This window comes from Paroedura picta, chromosome 3 (assembly GCF_049243985.1).
Source record: "Paroedura picta isolate Pp20150507F chromosome 3, Ppicta_v3.0, whole genome shotgun sequence".
In the NCBI taxonomy this organism is placed as follows: Eukaryota; Metazoa; Chordata; class Lepidosauria; order Squamata; family Gekkonidae; genus Paroedura; species Paroedura picta.
In genome coordinates this window covers 125,269,976-125,289,876 of record NC_135371.1, presented here as the reverse complement: position 1 = coordinate 125,289,876, position 19,901 = coordinate 125,269,976, and the positions used below count along the sequence as shown (strand labels likewise).

General features: G+C 43.0%; 1 protein-coding gene across 8 annotated transcripts in view; it reads left to right on the top strand.

The window, feature by feature from the left end:
* MAP2K4 (mitogen-activated protein kinase kinase 4) overlaps positions 1–19,901 on the top strand; it is an 81,214-nt gene that overhangs the window by 54,782 nt on the left and 6,531 nt on the right. For all 8 annotated transcript variants that reach the window (XM_077327576.1, XM_077327579.1, XM_077327574.1 and 5 more), the window contains 4 exons: positions 2,564–2,615; positions 3,658–3,785; positions 16,062–16,139; positions 18,452–18,600. In XM_077327576.1, the coding sequence (XP_077183691.1) occupies positions 2,564–2,615; positions 3,658–3,785; positions 16,062–16,139; positions 18,452–18,600 (407 nt within the window). The remainder of the gene's footprint in view (positions 1–2,563; positions 2,616–3,657; positions 3,786–16,061; positions 16,140–18,451; positions 18,601–19,901) is intronic.

Genomic DNA, 19,901 nt, shown 5'->3' with positions numbered 1-19,901 from the left:
ATATAATTAACAAGATGGAACTTTGAGTAAATATTGCGATGGGATTTGGATGTAGAAATCTGAAACCGAGCTCAAGGAAAACATATTGCCACAATATGTGAAACAGTGCAAAAATGACATTTTAGAAACGTACTAACATCAACAAACAGGATGAACTGTATTCAGTAGCACAGTCCACAGTCCCTAACCTTTGACCCAAACATCTTTCTGAATAATTTTGCTATTGTAAATCCCTGTTGCCTATGCCAAAAAGCCCTCTTGAATAGTTCAGTTCTGCATAGTTTGCAGAAAGCAAGGAGAGGGGGAACCTTCCTAACCTTGTCAGGTAGGTTATTCATAAGGTGGGGGCCACAGCAGAGAATGTGTGTTTAGGTGACTGTAGATTTTGCCTATTTGCAGGGTGGCAACTGCAGAAGGCCCTGCATAAATGATCTCTTTTTTGAACTCAGGACTCTTTGGAACCTTCAGCAGTTCTGGAGGGCCTGCAAGACAGCTGTTTTGCCAGGCCTACTGTTGAGGTCAGGAAACTACCAGCAAGGAAACTACTGGTTTCTCTGCCCACAAGCCCCATTCGCAGAACATTAGTCTGCCAATTTAGCTAGCACCCTCTCTATAATGGTTTTTAGAAAACAGCTTTTAATGATTTAATTTTTATCCTAAATTATATATTGTTTTAACTACGTGAATTATATTATTTAGTATATTTTATATTGTTGTTACCTGCCCTGAGTTGTCATCTACATCTACATCTACTACTACTACTACTACTACTACTACTACTACTACTACTACTACTACTACTACTACTACTACTACTACTACTACTATTAATGTAGTAGTACTACTACTACATTAGCAAAACTGCCCTAATAGAACATAGGGGGAGAGGTGTCTTATAGATATGGAGGACAAAGTCCATTTCAGGCTTTGTACATGATAGCGAGTAGCTTGAATTGAATCCAGTAACTAATGGCATGACTGCCTAATGGGAGCAGTACATGTGCTTGAATAAAATTAGGTGGTGTTTAAAACACTTTATATTCTCTATATCTTGGCTCATTGTGGTAGTAGGCTTTCAAAATCAGGGCATGGACTTGCTGGAAAGAGTGAGAGATGCAGGTTATGTGGAGTTAGGTGGGCTTAAGTTCAGGAATGTTGACTGTAAGAGTGCTTATTGATATGAACAGGAAAACGTCTTTAAAAGCAAGTTCCTTTATTCAGAGACATAGACATCATTACAAAGGGATAGACAGGAATGGCAATACTTGGAAAAGACTCCTCTGATAAACCCTAGCACAACTCATTCCCCCTCCCTTGGGAAGATGATGGCCTGCATTTCAAAGGAACCTAAACATTTGGTGCAATCTACAAAGGCATGGAAAAGACAGGGAGGCTGGGGAGGATAAGCTAGGCTATGGGAACCAAAAGCATGTTTGTCCTTGAGGTACCAAGCAGCTCAGGTATTGGGATGTATCACAGCCTGACAAGGCAGGACAATAAATGGATCAGTCACAGTCATCATGGCAGAATACTGGGGGATTCCGACAGTGACTATTAATATTTGGAAGTCCTAAAGTATGAATCTGAAATAGCACTCCCAGATGTGATAGCATGGTCCTTGGTGTAGTTAACTCATTCATTGTTTATAATTCAATTATAAAGTTGCAAACCCCAAAAGAGGATAGAGACATTTGGGGTGGGATTGTTGACATTTGGGGTGTACTTTGGGTGCTTTTTATTCCTGTCAGCACCAACCTTCGACTGGGAAGCTGGAAGAGTGTTTCTGATTGGCCTCTGTGTTTCAGGGAAGGTGCACTTTGGCAAGTGCTTCTCTTTCAACATCTGCTGTGAAGCAACAGCAGATCTTGATACAGAAGTCTGGATATGAGAGCTGTGAGAGGGGAAGAACTTAAGTCACTTTGAAATTCTAAGTGACAATGTGAATATGACATCGTTAGGCTAGATTAAAGAAAGAAAAGGACTTTTTATGGTGATTATAGTCTTCTTGAGTATAATTTAATTTTCTCCTAGTCTTCCCCAACCAACTTCAGTCAGTTCACAATGGGTCAACTCTTTTAAGTTGCATCAGTAAAAAAAAAAAATGGAAAGAATCACAACGCATTGTAGATTAACAGTTACACTGAAAGCTTTTGTGGGCTAGAGCTCAGATGTTTCTGATGAAGAAGACTCTGGCACACAAATGTTTGTGGCATGAAAAACATGTTAGTATTTGAAGTATCACAGTATTCGTTTTTGTCAGGGGCTAGAAGGTGTATAATTCTGTCACAGTAAGCAAAAAGCAAATTACAGGTGTAGTTTGAACATTGGCCAGAATATTTTACCTCTTTCCTCATTGATTCCCAACATTGTTGTCAGAAGATTCGTCTTTCAGTTTCTCTTGCAGTTTGTGTTTACTGCATTGCAGCATGCTGTAGGTATTAAATATTTGAAGGGACTGTTTTATATTTCTGTTTCAAAATTTGTCTGAAATAACTTTGTTCATATTTGTTGAATTGTGGAATTGCCTTTTCCCCCTACATAAGGACTTTTCCTTCTCTCCTAGACTGTGAAAGCACTAAACCACTTAAAAGAGAACTTGAAAATCATTCACAGAGGTAGGCCTATCTGGTTTGTCCTTTCTGCAGAAATAGCTGTACACTTTTTTGTCCTACCATCAAAGTATGAGCATCCTCAGATGATATGATTGCTTGAAACATCTTCTGCATTTTGTGCATAGGACTCTTTAATTAAGAAAGTCAATATAACCATGTTATTATGGTTCATATTCAAAACTAGCAGTCCAATGCTAAGCATGTTGACTAAAGGTTTCCACTGAGTTCAATGATATTGCTGTTATAAAGTATGCTTAGTATTGTTGGCTTAGTATCGTTATATTATGAAAGTACTGTTATGAAAAGATAAATATTTTGCTGAAATTGATTTTCTAGGTTAGTTTCCAAGATCCCTTGTAATGATGGTTGTGAGCATTCCATGCCTTTTTAAAATACAAAGTTTATGGCAGTCACTTAGACTTTACAAAGAGAGAAGGAAAGTACTTTATCAGTCTTTATCCCATCCCTTCTTCTCACTCTTCTAACCTTTTTCGTCAGTCGGATTATTTTTAGTTCAGAATAAATGCTAGGTTGTTTGGCCATACTGATATGAATATTTCAATAGTCCCTCAATTGAATCAGTGTGCACCTTCAAATAATTTGGGGGTGGCCATTTTATATCCCCTTGGATTCTGGACATTGCTTACTATCTGCTTGCCTGTTTTCCTGAACTAGTTTTAGTATCTGATTATAAGAACCAATAGCGTAAAAATGACCACGTATTATCCAACGTGTCTTCATGACTTAGCTATTTTGAATATTCCATTTGATTATTTCCACATTCTAGACTGGCTCTATCTGATTTTACTTCTCTGTAGATGTTGTAATTGGGGGTTGATCTCAATGAAAAAGCCAGTTAACTACCCCTGAATTATAAAAGTGTTGTCTTGAACATTAAGAGTCTATGTTGTAGAGTATATAATTGCATTCTGAAATGAGGAAGCAGTTTTAGCAAATATATTGTCTTCAGTTCTGATTTTGTGTCTCTTGCTGTATAGCCTTCGGCAGATTTGAAACTGAAGCACTTTGTCCACATCCCTTGCAGATATTAAACCTTCCAATATTCTTCTGGACAGAAATGGAAATATCAAACTCTGTGATTTTGGCATCAGCGGACAACTTGTAGACTCCATTGCCAAAACAAGAGATGCTGGATGCCGACCCTACATGGCAGTAAGTGAAATTTGAACACTTGGATGTGATGAGTGAGATGGGAATGCAGGCCATAAAATCTCTTGAGAGTAATAAATAACCAACTGAAAGTTTGGCCTTGGTGGCCCTGACTGGGAAGAAAGGTGGGATATGTTGGTAATTAATCAAATGATTAGGCAAAAAGCATGTTTCAACCTGACATCTAGATTTCAATATCTTAGGCATGAGTTGAGCTTTTAGAAAGAGTGCATTCCAGGTTGGAGTTCCACCACTGACAATGTCCTTTCCATTGTTGCCACTGCACAAAGAGGGCTTGAGCTGGACAGTACAGAATGATGCACTCCTTTGGGTACATCAATCTGAAGTCAGTTGTAGGGCTTCCTAGTTAAGCATTAGCACTCTGAATTGTGCTTAGAAATGGTGTGAAAGATAATCCATGGAAATGCTAAAATAACTAAACCATCAGCACATTTATATAAATTAAACTATGTTCCAAATACTTATTACGGACACTATGGAGGGAAGAAAAACACAGCACTGATGGTTTGGCAAAGAGATTTGAGGGCAGTTTAACATGTTCACTCTACCACACACTCACTACTACACACTATTAAGGTAAAGGTAAAGGTATCCCCTGTGCAAGCACCGGGTCATGTCTGACCCTTGGGGTGACGCCCTCTAGCATTTTCATAACAGACTCAATACAGGGTGGTTTGCCAGTGCCTTCCCCAGTCATGACCGTTTACCCCCCAGCAAGCTGGGTACTCATTTTACCGACCTCGGAAGGATGGAAGGCTGAGTCAACCTTGAGCTGGCTGCTGGGATCGAACTCCCAACCTCATGGGCAGACAACTTCAGACAGCATGTCGCTGCCTTACCACTCTGCGCCACAAGAGGCTCACTATAATTAACCATAAGCAAATGAAATAGATGGTTACTTACTGCTAATCTCCATGCAGTGTAGTCCCTACAGCCAGAAGTTTTGAATTTTCTCTGTACAGTAATGGTTTCAGTAGGCATGGGCAGTTTGGCTTGGATAAGCCAAAAAGTACCCGAATCAGTGCTGATTCGGGTACTTTGTTTAGCCCATCGAACTTGAACCACCCATTCACAATTCATCCTGTTTAAATGCATCCCCTCCCATTTTCAGGTGCCACCACTCCCTTTAAATCTCTCTCCAGTCAGACAGGGCCACTGTTATCATCAGCTGTCAGCATGCTGGATGCATTTAAAGGGAGCAACCAGCAAAGCTGCCTGCAAAGGTGGGGTGAGCATTTAAAGATAGTGGCCAACACACTGAACAACTGATAATGACAGGCACCCTGCTCGCTCCCTTTAAATCCAAAAGTTTTTGGATTTGGCCAATTCTGAAAATGTGAAGGGATATTCATGCATTTCAAATTCAGCTGAATTGTTTCCAGCTGAATCCGAAATGGTCCAATTTTTGTGCATACAGATGGATATTTTATAACTTGCAGAGTAATACTGTTCTTCTGATCTCATAACAAACTCATAGATCTAAAGGAGACTATATCAAAGTTGAGATGAATCCTTTTGAGTGGCCAAGTGATTCATTGCTCATAAGCAAAAGTAGAAATGACAGTTGTGAGGCAGCTTGCCTATTTGTGTCCAACGTAAGCAGCTGGAATATTAGGCATGCAGTCCGTTTATAGAATAGGTTACTTCAACATGCAGGTTTTGTTCTGTTTTGACCTCCAAACTTGAGTGAAGTTTGAAGCATTCATGCAATGTCATCTGCTTTCCATGTTTTCCTCTGCTTTGCTCTGTGATCTTTCCCAAACCTGTTTTGATGATATTGTTATGAAAAGACCATAGTTCATTTTACACTGCATTGGTAACAAGGTGTGCATATTTGGAGAATCTGCTCAATTTCTTTACTTTTCCTTGCTTCATCTGATGGCAGCTGACAGCACTTCTTAGCAATACACACACACATTGATTTCTAGTTTGCTATAATGGTATAAGGTTATGGCGATTTATTGCAGTATTAGGGGCAAAGCCCGTTGTCTCCAAGAATACAACGGGCGCTAGAGTTTGGCAGTGGGAAGAGGAAGGGGAGGAGTTGTCCAGTCTGTAAGGGCATGGGGTTGAATGTGTATGTTGTGTGGGAGGTTGTGGTGGCATAGTGGAAATGAGGGCATGGGTGTGGAGATATCGGTGTGGAGATATGGGTGTCAAGAACATGTGGTTTGGAATGTTCGTTGAGTGTGGGAGAGGACTGGCCTTTGGGAATTGTGGCATAGTGGTTACAGATGACCTTTCCAGAGCCATGTCTTCAGATATGTGAGGGGAGATTACATGGCAATCTATTCCTCCCTGTTCTGTGTCATTTCCCTTCTTGTGTGAATTAGGCCACAGAAAATGAAATGTCCCCCTGCCCTAATACACATGGGGTAGTCACAGTATACAGGTGTCTACCCTGCTCCTTCTCTCCATTTTTTCACTGTTGATAAAATGTTATGTGCCCACATGCTTCTTTCATGGTTGCTCCTTAGAAGAACTGGATTTTTGTACCCTGTTGTTTACTACCCAAAGAAGTCTCAAAGCGGTTTACAAACACCTTTTCCCTTCGTTTCCCTACAATAGACAACCTGTGAGGGATGTGGGGCTGTGAGAGGTCTGGGAGAAATGGGAATGGGTCGCAGTGACCCAACAGGCCTCAGGTGTCTCAAAGCATTTTCCAATTGTCTTCCCTTCCTCTCCCCATGAGGGAGGTGAGGTAGAGAGCCTCACATGGAAGCTGGCAACCCTAAGAGGAAGTCTCTCTGTGCACAGTAATCTTGACCTTAGTAAGGTTTTTTATATTGTTTTTTTATTTGCCAGGCCAAGGTTGAAAAAAGTCACTGCTGTTCCCATGTCTCTCCAGCCATTTACTTGTTCAGTATTTACAGTTTCAGGCTGTAAATATTTATTTAGGTCTTCCTGCACTTTCCAGACTCATAGGACTGATGCTGGTCTGCTTGTCTATGCCCCAGAATACAAACAGTTGCTGGTAAGGGCTGGCCATAGCCTATAGCCCAGGAGGGACACACCTGCACCACTCCCTCCCAACTGCAGTCAAAACTGGCTCCTTTGAAGGCTGGACTCTGAGACATTGTACGATTTTGAAGTCCCACCTCCAACCCTCCAGGAATATTTCCAACCCGAGGTAGCCAACCTCCAGGTGGGGCCTGAAGACCTCCTGGAATTACAGCTCATCTGCAGAGTATAAAGATCAGCTTCCCAGACAGAAAGGGCTACTTTGGACAGGGTTGTGGTAGAGAAGAAACATTTAAGGCCTCCCACAGAGGTTGTTGTTGAATTGAAATACTTAAGGCCTACTGCACAAATACTTAAGGCCTACTGTTGTGCAGATGAAACAGGAAACAAAAGAACCTCCACAACAGCATCCAGTTTCGTCTGCAGAATAATGCTGTGCAATGGCCTCAAATCTGCAGAGAGTTGCGAAGAAGAAATACACATATCTTGGCTGTGTCTAACCCCTGGCCAGAGCAGTATTTTAAGTGAGAAGGGGCTTTTCTGTGGCCTCCCTGTCAGCCAACTGTTTGGCAGAAGGGGAAAGTCCCCCCCCCAAAGGAAGGCACACACCCCTCAGACTCCCCTGCGTTGCTCTCGGAAACGCCTCTCTCCCCTCAGTCAGGAGCTGCCAGAGGCTCCTTCGCACCAGGCCTGAAGGGAAGGGGAGGGAGGGGGAGCATTCTCCAGCCTCTTGCCAGCTCTGTCAGGGTTCTAAGGCAAAGTGAAGGAAGTTACAGTTGGACATGACAGTTAGGACAGCCTTGGGACTAAAAGGGCTGGCACAGCCTGTCCAAGCCTCCGTTCTCATCCCCCTTGACAGCCCTACTGACCTCCTCTCCCTGCTGTGGTCAGAAGCAGATTGGCAGCAATATCTCCAGATTGCCCCTGGCTGGGCTGGGTGGGTGGGCCCTGTCAGAACCTTGGCCCTGTCAGAACTTTGGCTTCACACCTCCCGACTGGCTGAAACTCTGGTCTGTCCTGGTGAGGGCTTCGCGCCTTCCAGTTGGGTCCTCGCCTGGACCGGCCCCACCCACTCTCTGCCCACTTAGACCTTACCCTTTTATATTTATACAGCAATAGCGTATAAAGATTATAATGTTGTCTCAGACTATTTTCTGGTAAAGATAACACTTTCCTTTATATCTCCATGATGAAAAGGGCTAGAAAAATAAATACTTCTTTTAACAAGTAAGGGGATCAAGTAGATATTGCAGTATGTTTTTATAGCAGCTACTGTTTGTTTTTCAAAGGCTTGCAGGAGAATAATTCAGGGAAAGTAGCAACCAAGAGAAGAAAATGTACACAGAATTCTTGTGTAGATGCTGTGCTGCCAACAGAGAACCCTCATCATGGGGTTGAATCCATAGAAGTGAATTGTGTTGCAAGTATTGACAATGGCTTCGAGAAAGGGCATTCACTTTTTAGAAATTGGCAACTGACTCCTTCTGTGATGCAGCCAGCAGAGAAAGAGGGTACTAAAATCCCTGAACTCTGAGTAGGCACTTTCTAGCCAGGGCATGCCACTGACGTCACTCACATATGTGAATGGCTAAGGCTGAAATCATAACTCAGCTTACTCATTCACAAGCTAAAAATGTCAATGAGGTTAGCTTTGTCTGGGAGTTCTCTCATCTAATCTTAGCACATGACATCACTGCATACCTAGCCCATGTTTAACAGCTTCTGTTACAGCAATGAAATTGTGTTCGTGCTTCAGTCACCTCATCCTTGCTCTGGTGAGGGATCAGAAGTATCTTTTATTTCTGCCCATGTTGACTTAAGTGGCAATTTATAAGGAACACATAATGGAGGTCTTGCTTTTTACCTAGAAAAAAAGGGAACTGGGGAGAGAATGAGAATCAACAGATTTTTCAAAGCCCCCCAAGACTCCATCAGAGTTTGCTACTGTAGAAGAATGGATACAGTTCAATTAAATTAATTTTCTTATTAATTGGACTTTGATACCACCAGTCCCAGCAAGCCTTGCGGTGGTTCACAAAAAAGTCACATCTAAAAGCATAACCTATAAACAATCCCCAATAATTTTAAAACAATCCTCAACATCATAAAAAGGTGGTTTATTCTATCATCCATTGTTCCTCTTAATATTTCTGAAACAGCCCTGGGGGTGGGGAGTGTCCTGACTGTCCGAGATGGAATAGGGCATGATTGGCCCTCCCTCTCCAATTCCCACCCTCCTTCCCTGGATGTTAGCCACTTTGCTTTCAGACACCTGAGAGAGACACATAGAGAGTCCTGCCAAACTCCAAATGACCCCTGATTACCTGCTTTGTCTCCTGCTGTGAGGGAGAGAGAGAGACAGACAGAGACAAACTGCAAATGACCCTTGCTTCCCTGCTAAGGAGCTCTGATTACCTGTCATGGCTCTTGCTGCGAGAGAGAGAGAGAGAGGGAGAGAGAGAGGGAGAGAGAGAGAGAGAGAGAGAGAGAGAGAGATCTGTGCCTGCCAGTGTTCCCTGGGTCCTAGCGCCCATTGCATTCCTGGTTGCAATGGGCTTTCTTACTAGTATACTAATAAAAATATATTGGACCATCGGGCTGGTGCTAATGACAGTATTAACTGGCAACACAAAATAGATGACCTAAGATCCCTGTGCTGGCTAATACTGCACACAGGGACCGAAACAAGGGGAGGGAAGACCAGATCGAACACCCCGGGATTACCACCTGACTCAGCTACTTAGTTATTGTGCTACAATATATAATTACAGCACAGCTTTAGTGTCCAAATGTGATAAAACTCGGCCGATCCTAGAGAGAAACGTCACCTGGCATACAAATAATGGTTGTGCTTGATGACTAAAGATATGGAGGCAGCTATCATTTTATTTTTAGTTATGAGTCTGCTAGCTTTTAAGGGGAGGAGATGCCAGATTTAAAATGTAGATAGTAAGAAGGAAATTATTTCAGGAATAATGACATCAATAATAGGAGCAGTTGGTGACATTAGTAACATATGGTATACTCAGTGGGTTAATTTTGCATTTTTTAATGTCTGTTCTGTGTAGAGAATGACCTATTGGTTCTTATGTTCAGTCTTATTAAATACTAGTAATCAAGCCCGCTGTACTTAAAATACAGTGGGTGCTAGGCAAGGGAGCTCCCGGCAGTCGCGCGGAGCACGGCTGCCGGGGGCTCCGTTGGTCGGCGGCCTGAAGCGGCGAGAGGCGCTTTGCTCTGGTGCTCTGGTATTCGCGCCTCCCGACGCGTCAGGCTGCCGGCAAGGGAGCAACTGCGAGCCGCGCTATGCGCGGCTCGCAGTTACTTCCTTGTCGGCAGGGCCAATTGGCCCGGCCAATGGTCTGTCTGGAGGAAGGGGCCAATCGGCACCCTTCCTCATCCCGGACTGAGCCTGCCCTAACTCCTCCCACTAAGCCTTTACAGCTTTATTTAGTGTTAAGATTTTATAACATGACTGTATTGGATGTATGTTGTTGTTGTTAGGTGCGAAGTCGTGTCCGACCCATCGCGACCCCATGGACAATGATCCACCCGGCCTTCCTGTCCTCTACCATTACCCGAAGTACATTTAAGTTTGCACCTACTGCTTCAGTGACTCCATCCAGCCACCTCATTCTCTGTCGTCCCCTTCTTCTTTTGCCCTCGATTGCTCCCAGCATTAGGCTCTTCTCCAGGGAGTCCTTCCTTCTCATGAGGTGGCCAAAGTATTTGAGTTTCATCTTCAGGATCTGGCCTTCTAAGGAGCAGTCCGGACTGATCTCCTCTAGGACTGACCGGTTTGTTCGCCTTGCAGTCCAAGGGACTCGCAAGAGTCTTCTCCAGCACCAGAGTTCAAAAGCCTCAATTCTTTGACGCTCGGCCTTCCTTATGGTCCAACTTTCGCAACCATACATTGCAACTGGGAATACCATAGCCTTGACTAAATGCACTTCTGTTGGCAGGGTGATGTCTCTGCTTTTTAGGATGCTGTCTAGATTTGCCATAGCTTTCCTCCCCAGGAGCAAGCGTCTTTTAATTTCTTTGCTGCAGTCCCCATCTGCAGTGATCTTGGAGCCCAGGAAAATAAAATCTGTCACTATCTCCATTTCTTCCCCATCTATTTGGCAGGAATTGAGAGGGCCGGATGCCATGATCTTTGTTTTCTTGATGTTGAGTTTCAAGCCAACTTTTGCACTCTCCTCCTTCACCCGCATCAACAGGCTCTTTAGTTCCTCTTCACTTTCTGCCATTAGAGTGGTATCATCTGCATATCTGAGGTTGTTGATATTTCTCCCTGCAATCTTGATCCCAATTTGTGACTCCTTTAATCCTGCCTTTCTCATGATGTGCTCCGCATACAAGTTAAATAGGCAAGGTGACAGTATACAGCCTTGCCGAACTCCTTTCTCAATTTTGAACCAATCAGTGATTCCATGTTCAGTTTTCACTGTTGCTTCTTGACCTGCATATAAGTTTCTCAAGAGACAAATAAGATGCTCTGGTATTCCCATCTCTTTAAGAACTTGCGTCAATTTGTTGTGCTCCACACAATCAAAGGCTTTAGCATAGTCAATGAAGCAGGAGTAGATGTTCTTTTGGAACTCCCTAGCTTTCTCCATGATCCAACGTATGTTGGCAATTTGATCTCTAGTTCCTCTGCCTCTTCGAAATCCTGCCTGTACTTCTGGAAGTTCTCGGTCCACATATTGCTGGAGCCTAGCTTGTAAAATTTTGAGCATAACTTTGCTAGCATGAGAAATGAGTGCAATGGTGCGGTAGTTTGAACATTCTTTGGTATTGTCCTTCTTTGGGATTGGAATGTAAACTGACCTTTTCCAATCCTGTGGCCATTGTTGAGTTTTCCAAATTTGCTGGCATATTGAGTGTAGCACTTTTACTGCATCATCTTTTAAGATTTTGAATAGTTCAACTGGAATGCTGTCACCACCACTAGCTTTATTGTTGCTCAGACTTCCTAAGGCCCTTTTGACTTCACATTCCAGGATGTCTGGCTCCAGATCAGTAACTACCCCACTGTGGTTATCAGGGATGTTAAGCTCACTCTTGTATAGTTCTGTATAATTTTGCCACCTTTTTAAAATCTCTTCTGCTTCTGTGAGGTCCCTACCATTTTGGTCCCTTATCATACCCATCTTTGCATGAAACGTTCTCTTCATATCTCCAATTTTCTTGAAAAGTTCTCTGGTCCTCCCCATTCTATTGTTCTCTTTGTTTGCACTGTTCATTTAAGAAGGCATTCTTATCTCTTCTAGCTTTTCTCTGGAATTCTGCATTCAATTGGGTGTATCTTTCTCTTTCTCCCTTGCCTTTCACTTCCCTTCTCTCCTTCGCTATTTGTAAAGCTTCCTCAGACAGCCATTTTGATTTCTTGCATTTCTTTTTCTTTGGAATGGTTTTAGTTGCTACCTTTTGTACAATGTTGCGAACCTCCGCCCATAGTTCTTCAGGCACTCTGTCTATCAGATCTAATTCCTTAAATCTATTTGTCACATCTACTGTATATTCGTCGGGGATATGATTTAGTTCATACCTGAGTGGCCTAGTGCTTTCCCCTACTTTCTTCAATTTAAGCCTAAATTTTGCAACAAGAAACTGATGATCTAAACCACAATCAGCTCCTGGTCTTGTTTTTACTGACTGTATAGAACTTCTCCATCTTTCGCTGCAGAGCACATAGTCAATCTGTTTTCTGTGTTGACCGTCTGGTGATGTCCATGTGTAGAGTCGTCTCGTGGGTTGTTGGAAAAGAGTGTTTGCTATGACCATTGTATTCTCTTGACAAAATTCTACCAGCCTGTGCCCTGCTTCATTTTGTACTCCAAGGCCAAGCTTGCCTGTTATCCCGGTTATCTTTTGGCTTCCTACTTTAGCATTCCAATCCCCCATGATGATAAGCACATCATTTTTTGGTGTTGCTTCTAGAAGGTGTTGTAAGGCTTCATAGAACTGGTCAACTTCATCCTCTTCAGCAGCAGTGGTTGGGGCATAGACCTGGATTACTGTGATGTTGAATGGTTTGCCTTGGATTCGAACTGAGATCATTCTGTCATTTTGGGGATTGTATCCAAATACTGCTTTTCCAACTCTCTTATTGATTATGAAGGCTACTCCATTTCTTCTGCGAGATTCTTGTCCACAGTAGTATACCTGATGGTCATCTGAATTAAATTCACCCATTCCTGCCCATTTTAGTTCACTGATTCCTAAAATGTCGATGTTCAGTCTTGTCATCTCTTGTTTAACCACATCCAGCTTGCCTTGATTCATGGATCTGACGTTCCAGGTTCCTATGGAATAAAAATCTTTACAACATTGGACTGTCTTTTCGCCACCAGTTATTTCCACAACTGAGCGTCCTTTCGGCTTTGGCCCAGCCGCTTCATTCATTCTGGCGCTACTCGTACTAGCCGTCTGCTCATCACCAGTAGCATATTGGACACCTTCCGACCTGAGGGGCTCATCTTCCGGCGTCATATCGTTATGCCTATTGGAACTGTCCATAGAGTTTTCATGGCAAAGATACTGGAGTGGTTTGCCATTTCCTTCTCCAGTGGATCACCTTTTGTCAGCGCTCTCAGCTATGACCTGTCCGTCTTGGGTGGCCCTGCACGGTATAGCTCATAGCTTCACTGAACTACGCAAGCCCCCTTGCCACAACAAGGCAGCGATCCTTGAAGGGGGATTGGATGTATAACTGAGTGTAAAAGAATACATCAAAATCTCCATAAGGCTAAACCCAGAATACATTTCTTGCTCACATAGGGCACTTGTGGAACACATTGTTCTAGCCTCCCTCTTTTTGCTGCAGCCTACAGATATTTTGGAAATGCTGCTCTTGGGGGACAGGGGAACTTCAGGAACAACATGACAGGCAAATTGGAAGTCTGCATCAGGCAGATGGAATTGTTGGAAATCACCCTACCCCACCCCCAACTCCGTGCCCAGACAACATCCCCTCCCTCCAAACCAGAAACCCTGGCCAGTCTGGCCTGGAGGAAACTCACTTCCCGATCACAAAGTGATGATTGGCATCTCCCTGGGCATGAGCCAAGCATTGGCACAATCCCCTTTGCAACCCACTTACAATCTGCCTAAGTTCATAGAATGAGCATTTCCATCAGATGGCTATCTAGCCTATGCTTAAAAACTTTAAAGAAAGGAGAACCTACCATCTTCCAAGGAAGCCTGTTCCACCGAGTAGCCTTTTCAACTATCGGGTGTTTAGCCAAACATTCTTTTGAACTAATCTCATCTCATTGGTTCTGGTCCAACCCTCTGGGGCAACAGAAAATAATTCGGCTCAATCCTTGATGTGACAACCCTTAAAGTACTTGAAGATGGCTGTCATATCACCTCTTAGTTGTCTTCTCTCCGGACTAAACAGACCAAGCTCCCTCAACCTTTCCTCATACATCTTGGTCTCCAAACCCCTCACCATTTTCATTGCCCTTCTCTAGACACGCTCCAGTTTGTCTATAGCCTTCTTCAGTTGTGGTGCCCAAAACTGAACGCAGTACTCTAAGTGGGGTCTAACCAGAGCAGATAGATGAGGAATTACTTCCATTCTGCTCTTCAGCTATCCCTAGCTGATGTACAGAGATCCATACTAACACCATGACACAGCCATCTCTGCAACTGTTTGTTAAGTGGTCCCTGTTCTGGACCACTTAGGTTGGAATTAAGGCCTTTTTGGATTAGGGCAGGGCTGTGAGTACACTGCTTTTGCACACTTACTCTGTGAAAATATAATTTGTTGTTAGACACATACTTCAGTATCGTGAGAATCCCCACTTTCATTAAAGGGGGATGGGAGAATAATTAAAAGCATGCTTTCTTCTAGCAGTCAAGATACCTTGAAAGTCAGTGGGCATTGCCTGGCGAAATCTCTGAAGCATGGTGGTGGTCACTGAGCACAGCTTCAGTGCTTCTTCCATCTCAGCTTGAAGTATAATCCATTATGCAAAACAAACTGTTGTTCAGATTTTCAGTTTGCTCTGGGTACAGAAGCTGAGTTGCACAGCTACATGTTCTGATTTGGTTTAAGCTGAAGGTCAAGTCATATGCTAGGCTGACACAACTGTGTCCTGCTCAAGGCTGAGATACCGAAGACAAAGTAGGAGCCTTTATTGTTCTAGCAAAGACTGAAGAGGACCTTAAGTTCTCCCACCAGGAGGCAGAGATGTAAAACCAGCTCTTAAAGGCATAACACCTGGTTTCCTGACTTCTGCAACCAGAGTATTCCAATATCTGTAGTATGGAGTAATGATGATGATGGTGATGATGATAATCTGCCCAACCCACTGGGTCTCAGGAAGAGTTGAGATGAGGCTCCTTACAGTTTCCACCATTCTTTAATGTTATTATTTTTGTTATTATATGAATGTTATTGTTGTTATCACCTTGTTGTTACTATAAACGATGTTATCTGTATCATTTTCTTGTTTCATGTAAACTGCCCTGAGCCTTCAGAGAGGGCAGTATATAAATACAATAAATAATAAATAAACAGATGATTTGTAGCTGTCTGGAGTGGTAATGTGTTTGGCAGAGATCTTCATAAAAAGATTCCTGGTTTTGGGCATAAAGCAGTGCTGGTGTCATTGGGGCACTCTTCCTAGTTACTGATAGTGGAGGTAGTCTGAGGAAACTATTTCCTCTGCCACTACCCTTGCCATTTTGTTGGCTCTTCTTGCATATGAATTTTGTGTGCATTTTTCTTTTGAGAGAATATAAACTGAAACTGTTGTGTCTGGCCATGGGTGCTAAATTCTAGTGCATATAAGTAACCTTTACTTGCTACCATGCTTAAAGCATGTTTCCTCCCAGAAATCTGAAGAGAAATTAGACAATTCAGAAACAGTATGCTCTTGCCTCATTCCATGTTTGATAATGGCTATTTGATTTTAAAGTCATTGTTCTCAACTAAGAGGTGTTTTTTCACAGCAGAAATGTAACATGCATCTATTGCATATGAGAGCTGGTGAGATGTAGTGGCTACACATGTGAGCTCTAAACTCCATAAATCTCACTTTACTCCCACACTCCCTAGATGACTTGAGCTAAGTCTCTGACCTTCCAACCTGCACCCACAGGAATAGCAATAGTCATCTATCATACAAGGCTCCTGTAAGGATTGCTAAAATCATATCTGTGATGTACTTCACAGAAACTGGGTAGCCATTGCCCATTTAATTAAGATATGCATTGTCTGATACCCATCATAGCAATTTTATGTACAATTTTCTAATGTGATTTGTATTCCTCTTTTCATTTCAGCCAGAGAGGATAGACCCCAGTGCATCTAGACAAGGATATGATGTACGTTCTGATGTCTGGAGCTTAGGGATTACATTGGTATGTCAACAATGATACTGAACATAAGAACTAACACTGCTTATACAGCAAGTTTGGGATATGGGAAATGTAAAGGTTATGCAGGTATTATTCTTTCCAACATACACAACATGACAGAGCTTACCTGAACAACAGTTCTGGCTCTGCTCCCGTAGAGTGCCATGCTAGATCAGAGTAGTGGTACATCTAGTACAGCATTCTGCCTCACTCATTGGTCAACCAGTTACTCTGGAGGGCCAACAACGGGACATAGAGTATTTAGAGATTTACTGTCTCGGAATGTGCAGGTTCCTCTTAGATATTAGATTACCTTTAATGGCATAAAATTCAGGTTCCCTTCAGTTACCATAGTTAGTAACCACTGATAGACCTGTCCTCCATGAATCTGTCTAACTTTTTGGAAAGTTGTCTGTGCCTGTAGCCATCACTACATCCTCTGGCAGTGAATTCCACATTTTAACATTGGGTAAAGAGTTTACCTTTCGTCTGCCCTGAATCTATGTCAATCAACTTCACTGAATGCCCTCGACTTCTAATACTTCTACCACATGCATAATTTTATAAACTTCCATCATGCCACCCCTTATGTGTATCTTTTCTTAAAAGCCCCTCTTCAGGCTTTCTTCATAAGAAAGAGGCTCCAACCCTTTAATCATCTTGTTTGTCCTCTTCTATACTTTTCCAAGCTCTGCAATGACCTTTTAAGGTACAGTGACCAAAACTGCACAAAATATTCCAGATGAGGCTCTGCCATAGAGGGGCAGTATTCCAACTCAGCTGCACCACACTGGTTGGCATTTTCATTGAACTATTTACCAGGACCCAAAGGTCTTAGCAAGTGTACATCCTATTAAAGCATACATACCTGGGACAGACCTTAGGCTCACTGGTCTGTGATTTCCTGGTTTTCCTCTGGAACCTACTCTCCACTCCTCTGAGAAGTTGGGTAACTAGCGTTATAGGATCGTTGCCTGTGTTTACAAGTTCAATTTCACCCGTAGGAACTCAAGGCCGACACGTTGGTAAATGGTAAAACAATAAGTATATGCTTTATTGCAAAGAAAATAATAAAAGCACAAAAATATAGCTAACACACCAACAAATGGTTGTATAGAGAAGAGAAAGAAGGCTGGAATAGAAGGCTTGGTATAATTACCTGTCCAAAGAATGGAGAGTCAGAGGAAAGCAACATGAACCAGCGTGGAAGGTTCCAATGGTCTTGAGTTGGAAAGCACTTAGGGTGGCTGTCTGAAGCCACGGTTATATGGGGTTTTGGGGAGGGGGCTACGTGACAAGACTCAGGTGAGCACATGATGGAATTTTCCATGGGTCAGGATGTTGGACAATGCCCTGGCCGGATACAGAGATGGCCAGAGATGGGCTTAAACAAAGGTGTTAATGTGTCTAATCATGTCTCAATGGGTCTAGCAGCTAGGATTTGGGGGAGAGATTTCCCCTGGCAGAGGGGCCAAGTGTGAATATGTTGCAAGACAAAGATCCCCTGGGCAAACAGGATGGAGCCAGTCCAGTAGGTCAGCAAAAAATGGGGTGGGAGGTAAGATGGAAAGCAAGATTTGAGCCAGGAGGCACCTGGATTAGGCTGAGGCTGTACTTCGGAACCTAAGGCAGAGAGCAAGATTTCTAAGATGGTGTCTGGCCTAGCAGTGTCATGGCTTTGGCTTAAGCCTAGTCTATTGAGCGGTGCCATTGGTTGTAGAAAACAGTGTGCCCGTCTGTGAGGTAGGGGGACCTGCCATACTTAACAAAATGGTCCCTCAAATAGGTGGGCCCCAGACTGTGGATGGCCTTAAAGGTCAATACCAAAACCTTGAACCTGATCCAGGCCACAATCAGCAACCAATGCAGCTGCCTCAGCACCAGCTGGATATGGGCCCTCCCAAGATGTACCCACGAGGACCCTAGCAACTGCATGCACCAGCTGCAATTTCTGGATCAAGGAACGTTCAGTGGGAACGTTGTGTTATTCAGAAAGCTCTCATTAGTACTGTATTGATGGCTGTAGTTTTCTTTTATCATCGCAGCCGATTTCCTGCCCTGCAGAGTCTCAGAGTGAGCTGGAATGACTTCTGCCAAAATCCAACCAAAATTGTCATGCCCATGAATGTATAGCCTGAGCTCTTTGTGATCTCTGTCCTATGAATGACAACCCAGAAGGTGTATTTAAGACAAAGATACTTCTTGTTGTGAAGATAGGTTACATGTCCAGTCTGTACTATGTTTATTAGCAGTCACCTTCTGTGAGCATGACCTGGACTGACCCAACATTTTGTTGCTGTATTCCTCTGCTGCAGTATGAACTGGCCACAGGACGGTTCCCCTATCCCAAATGGAACAGTGTATTTGATCAACTGACACAAGTAGTCAAAGGAGACCCACCCCAGTTGAGTAACTCAGAGGAACGGGAGTTCTCTCAAAGTTTCATCAACTTTGTCAACTTGTGGTGAGTATTTCCCACTCAGTCTGTTCAATGCCTTGATGGCAACAACATGATTCATGCAGTGTATCCCACATCTATGTTTCAGTTCAAGATGCCTGTAGTAAGCCTTAAATTATTTCCACACACCTTGCATGTCTGATTGGACTGGTGTTTTTCTAAGACAGCATGAGTCATGCCTTCTCCAAGCTCCTGAATCAGTTGTCACTCTAGTAGTAACACAACGAAAAATACCGGAACACCATCAGTTGTTGGTATTCAACAAGTAGCACCGGGAAGAACTGAGTTGGTAGCAGGTAAGTCTTGTCTATTTAGCAACACCTTTTGTAACCCTCAGTTATATCCTGGAAATCTTTGCCCAGGTGAGGCTTGTTTTGACAGTCATATAATTAATGAAAAGTACTAGGATTCTGATTGCTAAAATGGGGTGCATGTCAGGTCACACAGTGAATCAAACTAATCCTTGCTGCTGAGAATTTTGCAAGTCTGTGGAGGTGTAGATGTGTTAGGTTACATATACATCTTTAGAATTATTACACATTGGACTGTGGACAAACTAAACTGGATATAAGTCAGATGCTTCTGTTACTTTTGATATGTAGAAACCTCAGGTGAACAATGTAAAGTGTGTAGCAGTGCTTACAATACACTACTGATCAACAAAGGGCATTTGGGGCTGCTTAGAGCACCACATCACCTGGTGGCATTGCAAGACCTGCACCCAAAGCTTTGCTGCCAGCAGGGGTTCAAGGCAATGGCGGCCTTTCTTCCAGCTGGTGGGGGACATGGCAGGGAGGCCTGTCCTTACGCATGCTTCTGCCACTAGCTCAGGTCCATAGTGGCTGCAGACATAGTACTTCTGCATGCTACCTTATGCACATTTGGGGCAGCAGAATGCCTGGGGTTTACGTTCACATTCAGAAAGAGCCATGCAGGACCAAGGATATTCAGAGAGGCATATAAGATGTAATAAATATTTGCCTTTAAATTTCTGATAGTGTGGAACAGAGAAAATGGTTTTTTTATAAGATGAGCAGTCTTAGATTTTAGAAATTGACTGAAGTGGGAACCACTGGTAAGTTTCATGGGAAATCTCCCTCTGTGTCTTCCATATGGTGCAACATAAGCAGAGTGATACCCATTCTGTGTGCTTTGAAGGCAGGAGACATCTGTTTAATATTGCAGTGAACTATTGTGTGGATTTGCTGCCACCTTCTGGTTCATTATCATCTCTTTCATTAAAAATACAAAACCAAAACACAGGGAGTTATAGTTTGGCTTTGGTATTTGATGGAATGACAGAACTA